Source organism: Brachionichthys hirsutus, chromosome 14, assembly GCF_040956055.1.
Source record: "Brachionichthys hirsutus isolate HB-005 chromosome 14, CSIRO-AGI_Bhir_v1, whole genome shotgun sequence".
Classification (NCBI taxonomy): Eukaryota; Metazoa; Chordata; class Actinopteri; order Lophiiformes; family Brachionichthyidae; genus Brachionichthys; species Brachionichthys hirsutus.
Window position 1 is genome coordinate 988195 of NC_090910.1, and position 7030 is coordinate 995224.

A 7030-nucleotide genomic window follows, 5' to 3' on the forward strand; every position below is an offset into this window, starting at 1 on the left:
GGCGCTGACTTCATCACAACCAGATTTACAAACTCATGAACCCGACAGAGGAGAAGCCATTTGATTGGCCGCAGTTATCAGGTTATGTTAAAATTCTCATTTCAAAAATGATGATCTTATTTTTATTTTATTTACATCCTTACATTCAAAACAGCAATTGAATTCGCATTGATATCATTACGTCAGTCGTTATCGTGCATTTAAGGATTCCAGGATCCACACGGTGATCTGGATCAGCACCAGAAGGTTCTAGATTGTTCTTCTTGTCTTTATACACCAACATGAAAAGTAAACGTGGATCAGAGTTGATGTTTATTTTTAACTGATTTTTGACTCCATAAATGGGTTTTAGAATCAGAATCAGAATACTTTAATAATCCCATAGGGAAATTAAATCAGCAACATTGCTCCACTCATCAAAGAAACAGAATAATTAACAGGATGTACTGAGAAGAAAACAAAGTAATATATACAAATACTTAACAGACTAAGAAGAAGTTTACAGGGATGCATTGAATAAATGAAATGACATCGTTGTGGTCTCACTCTAAATGTTTACTTTTGTAATGTTAAATGTAATATTTGTTCCTGACCTCATTCTGGATCAGAACCAGAAGACGTTCCATGATGGTTCATACCGGACCCCGATCTGATTTTAGAGAAAGCCTCCATTAGAAGTAAATGGGAAAATCCAGATTCTTGTTATTTGTTTGTATCTAGATGGGTTTTTGGATCGCTAACAAACATGGAAGTGCGTTTAAACCACGGACAAGTGTACAAATACACGAATATGACTACGAAGGAACAAGTCCGGTAACCCACATCAGGCATAATATTTAAGGGGGCCGGTTTTGGTGGCTTTGTGAGCATTCCTCACCTCTTAGCATCAACTTCCTGTTTTATTGTGCAATGATGTTAGGTCATATGTTGCAGTGTATTTATATGTATTTATTTATGTGTGCTTATACAAGATTGTATACAAAAGTATTTATCTATCTATCTATCTAGCTATCATCTATCTATCTATCATCTATCTATCATCTATCTGTCTGTCTATCTGTCTGTCTGTCTCGACCTGAGCTCCCCTCCAGTGAGGTCAGAGGACGACATCAGAACAGATTCATTATCAGTGACAGGGGGGACACCCCCCCCCCCACACACACACACATCAGTGTAAACCCAGAGTCCCACATCCAGTCACCGAGCAGAACCGGAGCTGAAGGTTCTTCTACCTTCATCAGTGTCTTCTGCGCATGCCCCGTGCGGTCCGCAGAGACCGGGGGCTGAGGACGGAGAGACGGAGTGAACGGGATCCACGGAGCGTGTCCCCCCACAGGACGGAGAGACGGAGTGAACGGGATCCACGGAGCGTGTCCCCCCACAGGACGGAGTGAACGGGATCCACGGAGCGTGTCCCCCCACAGGACGGAGTGAACGGGATCCACGGAGCGTGTCCCCCCACCACTGCTCTCCATGTCTTCTTGTCCACGATGCTCTTTAGGATTCCACTAAGATGCGGGTGTGTTTCCGGATCATCACTTTCTTCCTCGCCGTAAACTTCTGCTGCCAGCCGCTCCGGGCTCAGGGTGAGTGACGTCACGCGGTCTGCGTCCGTGCCCGGTAACCGGGTGGACAATGTCCGACCAGAGTCCAGGTTGAAACTTTCCTTTGTGTCTGACGCTCCGGTTCGGGACTAACTTCGGTCCGTGACGGTTGGCGTCCCGTCGGCCAATCACCAAACTCCATACACAAATAGCACAAGTTGACGTTGTCTTGCTTATTAGTAAACTTTAGCACATCGCAAACTTGTCATTGACATGTTTTTCCGTAACATAAACGTCGTCTGCTGAATTCGGCCGGTAAAAACGGGAGGAATCCGGTACCGGTTTCATGAAACGATGCAGATGAATCCGAGTCGGAGCGTTAGCTGCCGCCCACCGCGGATGGGCGAACTGGGAGAAGCTCTTTGAAAAGTTGGTATTAAATCCTTTTGGGTTCCGTGTGGGGCGCCGAACCCACGAGAGAACCTTTAACATGCACCGTTCATGATTTTAAGAGGTGAGATTTAGGATTCAGTTCTCTGCCTGGAGCTAATCCGTGGAGCGCCCGTTAGCCTGACGCCGTCCGTCCTGTGACGTCACCTGTAGCATCCTGTTCAGTCCCAGAACCGATTTAAGCGGAGCCAGTGTGGAAGCCTGACTCTGGAATGACCTGTAATAGTACCGGGCTGGACTTGTTCGGAACCAAGAAGGATGTAGAAGGGAAGCAATGACCGGGATGATGGCGTCACCCTGGAACCGTCCCGTGTCCCCCCAATGTTCTGGTGTCCCGGTGGGACGTCGTCCAGACCCAGAGACCCAAATGTTCTGGTGTCCCGGTGGGACGTCGTCCAGACCCCGACACCCCAATGTTCTGGTGTCCCGGTGGGACGTCGTCCAGAACCAGAGACCCCAATGTTCTGGTGTCCCAGTGGGACGTCGTCCAGACCCAGAGACCCCAATGTTCTGGTGTCCTGGTGGGACGTCGTCCAGACCCAGAGACCCCAATGTTCTGGTGTCCTGATGGGACGTCGTCCAGACCCCGACACCCCAATGTTCTGGTGTCACGGTGGGAGGTCGTCCAGACCCAGAGACCCCAATGTTCTGGTGTCCCGGTAGGACGTTGTCCAGACCCAGAGACCCCAATGTTCTGGTGTCCCGGTGGGACGTCGTCCAGACCCCGACACCCCAATGTTCTAGTGTCACGGTGGGAGGTCGTCCAGACCCAGAGACCCCAATGTTCTGGTGTCCCGGTAGGACGTTGTCCAGACCCAGAGACCCCAATGTTCTGGTGTCCCGGTGGGACGTCGTCCAGACCCAGAGACGCCAATGTTCTGGTGTCCCGGTGGGATTGTTGGACTTTGTGTACCCCAGTCTCCTTCAGAACCCGTCATGGGTTGGGGCAGACATGGGACGACCGTGCTGCTGTAGGTCTTTGATGTTCAGCCCACATGGGTTCAGGATGTGGATTTAGCCTGGCTAAATATCACTTTGTGTCGTTTTTTCCCCGCCTCACATCTGCTAGAACATGAAAGAAACCCAGCTCTTAGATCCCCATTTGGGGCGCACATTGTCTCAGAAAGTCTTGCTGGTAATAACGGTCTCAGGAATTCCTAAAGACCGTAGCAAATAGCACCATGTGCAAAAGTGATCAGCTGGTTGTGCCCCAAACTCTTTTCTGCTTTGGAATTCCGTAAACGTCTTTCCACCGTTCAGTTTTGCTAAACCGTCCTCCGTTGTTTCTGTCGTTCGTTACGGAGGCTAGCCGTGAGAGAACGCATCTGGAACCAATTTGAGTCCTCAAAGCAGAAGGCGGTGGAGGGGAGGAGGGGACGAGGGGAGGACGGGGACGAGCAGCATGTCCACGTCCGCTGTGAGCAGCCGCGGGTCTGAGGCCCACAACCCTAACGACAGTTTAGTGAACAGATCAAAGTGCAGCAGACGGAGCTCAACGACTCTCCGTCCTCCGCCGGAGCAACGGCTGACTTCCCTGCGACGCGTAACGGTTCTCCCACCAGCTCCACCCTCCCCGTGTTTAGTTTAGGCTAAATATAAAGAACCAGAGACGCACCCAGTTGGGGAGGAGGAGCTCGGCTCATTTCTCTTGCTGTCGGTTTGTCGTTGTGGACAGATGGGTTCTAACTGGAACATTTCAGGACGTTCTCCGAGCTGCTCGGGTTCCCTGGAGGTTCTCATTCTCAGTCAGTCTTCACTTTCACTGCTGCTGCTCTGAGAGGACATACTGCACATACTGTATATACTGCACATAATGTATATACTGCACATACTGTATATACTGTACATACTGCATATACTGTATATACTGCACATACTGCATATACTGTATATACTGTATATACTGCATATACTGTATATACTGTATATACTGCACATACTGCATATACTGTATATACTGCACATACTGCACATACTGTATATACTGCACATACTGCACATACTGCACATACTGTACATACTGTACATACTGCATATACGGCACATACTGCATATACTGCAGTATGTGCCGTATTTACAGTATATGCAGTATATGCAGTATGTGCCGTATATACAGTATATGCAGTATGTGTACTGGCTGAAGGCGGAGGAGAAGCAGACACCAGGCGCTACCTCTGTAGCAACAGACCATAATATGCATAATATACAGTGACCAGGAAAGGTGGAAGTGTCCTGTATTTAGTTTATGTATTTATTTTTAGTATTTAACTCTTTTACTGTTTTGCACTTTACAGTTGCTACTAAACTGTGTACTTGAATCCTGAATACTTGTACTGATCTAGTTTGGTAAACACGAATTGCCCCAGACTTGTTGCAGCAATGAACGTTTAGCTCTATTGTTTGGTTGGTTGTTTGCTTGCAGCCCTTTCTCAGGTCTGGCTTCACCCACAAATAGAAGAGAGGTTCTTCCCCTCTTTGCTTCATGACTGTTGGTCCCAACCTCTGTCCCTGCAGGCCTTGCTGAAGGGTTGAGTCAGAGTGCGGCCCGTTACCGAGATAAACCGCTAAAAGCTCATCAGTGCAGCCAATCAAGCTCTTCCCATTGTTCATAGTCCAGCCCGATACGTTCTTATTTTCATGGCCGTCATCAGGCACGAAACAACTGAGGGTCCAATGAACCGTGTGAGGGGTGTGAAAGGGGCAGGCAAAGACTTCTCCTTCAGAATAAAAGCACCTGCAATCTGTACCTGGTGTGGAAGGTCTGAACTTCAAGGTTTTGACTCAGACCCCAGTTCTAAGAATCCACTCTACACCCAACAAACATCCCATCTGTAAGATCCACCTGTGACTTCTAGAATGATCTTTACAAGCAAAGCAACAGCGGTAAAAGCTACCCCCTCGGAGAAAGGACGAGGACAAGAGAGGAATGAAGACAGTTATGGAGACATTCTTCTGCAGCCCGGCTGTAGACCGGAGCCCGGCTGTAGACCGGGGCCCGGCTGTAGACCGGAGCCCGGCTGTAGACCGGAGCCCGGCTGTAGACCGGAGCCCGGCTGTAGACCGGAGCCCGGTTGTAGACCGGAGCCCGGCTGTTGGCTAGGTCCTGGCTGTAGACCGGAGCCCGTCTGTAGACCAGGGCCCGATTGTAGACCGGAGCCCGGCTGTAGACCGGAGCCCGGTTGTAGACTGCACCCCGGCTGTAGACCGGAGCCCGGCTGTAGACCGGAGCCCGGTTGTAGACCGGAGCCCGGTTGTAGACCGGAGCCCGGTTGTAGACTGCACCCCGGCTGTAGACCGGAGCCCGGCTGTAGACCGGAGCCCGGTTGTAGACCGGAGCCCGGTTGTAGACTGCACCCCGGCTGTAGACCGGAGCCCGGCTGTAGACCGGAGCCCGGTTGTAGACTGCACCCCGGCTGTAGACCGGAGCCTGGCTGTAGACCGGAGCCCGGCTGTCCCCTCTGAGGAGCGTGGCGTGCCGACTGAGACGATGAACAGGTGGAAGTAAACCGTGCCTGTGTCTTTAAGGTTGCTGTTGACGGGGATCACATTAAAGCAGTTATTCAGAGTAACTTTAACTCAGACGTGTTCCGGTAGGGGTCCAATCAGACCCCGACCGGTTCACATCGTGCTTTATCTTCCTCACATGTGCTAATTCTGAATGCCTCGTGGTCATTTAACGCCCACTAATGTTGTCTGCATACATGTGCACATGCTACAAGCTTCACCACAGCCTCTGCTCACTGTCTGAAGCTGTGTGTGTGTGTGTGTGTGTGTGTGTGTGTGTGAGAGAGAGACCATGTGGCTGGACAAGTGACTCCAGGTTCTTACACAACCACACACACACACACGCGTGCTTACATTTTTTGAAACACTGGATGACGTCATCTTCACCGAAGAAAGGGTTCCGAGGAGGAGGAGCCACGAGGCTTTCTTTTAACTCTCTATGTTTATCGCTGAAATGAGAGTCAAATCTGAGGAAGTCATTGAGACTCAGCTCAGACTCAGAGTCAGAGTTATTCCCGTTGCATTCTTTGGTACCAGTGATGGTTTTCATGCCGTCCCAAGCAGACCGTCGATTGTTTGTTACCCTCGCCGAAGCGGAGGCGAGGGTATTGCAATTGGGTGCGTTTGTTTGTTTGTTTGTCTGTTTGTATGTCTGTCCGAGCGCATAACTCAAAAACTAGTAACCCAATCGACTTGAAATTTTTACACAAGCAAGGTTCTGTCCGTGGCTCGGTCCTCCCCGAGAATGGCGTTGATCCGGATCTGGATCCAGATTCTAGAATTATTTTTACATCTGGAATTGTGCCTGTGCTGTAACATGGGAGTGTCACTTTAAGAGGGAGGGGCACGAATGGCATGATGGGAAAAAGAGTCCAGAAGGAGTCTTGTAGTACGTTCCGGAGCAGCAAGCTAGAGCAGGTTTGGCCCCTCTGATCCGGAAGCCCTGTTTACTGTCTCACAAGATCCAATAGTCTTTTGGAGGCGGGGTCTGCAGTCTCTGATTGTCTTTCTCGTTTTGATCTGACTCTCTATTTTCTCTTTGTCATGCTTTTTGCACGTCCTGATTTCTGCAGGCCAAACAGAAGTTTTCTCTTCCCTTTCTTCTTTCTATTCAGAAGTTCTTGAAGTGACTTTGAAACCCACGGTTTACCATTCGGACAGGATTCCACGGTCTGCAATGCAGCTGCTCACCACCAGTCAGTTCATCTATGCAGGACAACATTAAGGACGTTAGCGCCTTGGGGGACGGACGGCGCCGTGTGTGGGCGGAGTCAGCGTCTCTGTCGCTGCTGCCAGTCTCAGGCATCTGGCAGATGTCCGTCCCCTGTCAGGGACGGGTCAACGTTCCATTCATCATTGTTCAGAGACGTATGAAAGGTTTCGTCTCACATTTCTCAGGGGCGGTTGACACGACAACCGTTCGCCCATTAAACGGTCATCTTTGATTTTTTGGTTCTCAAAATGCAAACTTTTAAACTAGAAAAGCACTCAGAGAGCACAGACCTCCCCCAAGCAGCTCCTCCCCCTCCTAT

The 7030-nt window shown here is 49.9% G+C and overlaps 1 protein-coding gene across 1 annotated transcript in view; it reads left to right on the forward strand.

Annotated features, from left to right (window-relative positions):
• The first annotated feature begins 1513 nt into the window (after window positions 1-1513).
• Window positions 1514-7030, forward strand: part of reck (reversion-inducing-cysteine-rich protein with kazal motifs) — a 59660-nt gene continuing 54143 nt past the window's right edge. The window contains exon 1 of the mRNA XM_068748194.1: window positions 1514-1586. Coding sequence (XP_068604295.1) covers window positions 1514-1586 — 73 coding nt within the window. The remainder of the gene's footprint in view (window positions 1587-7030) is intronic.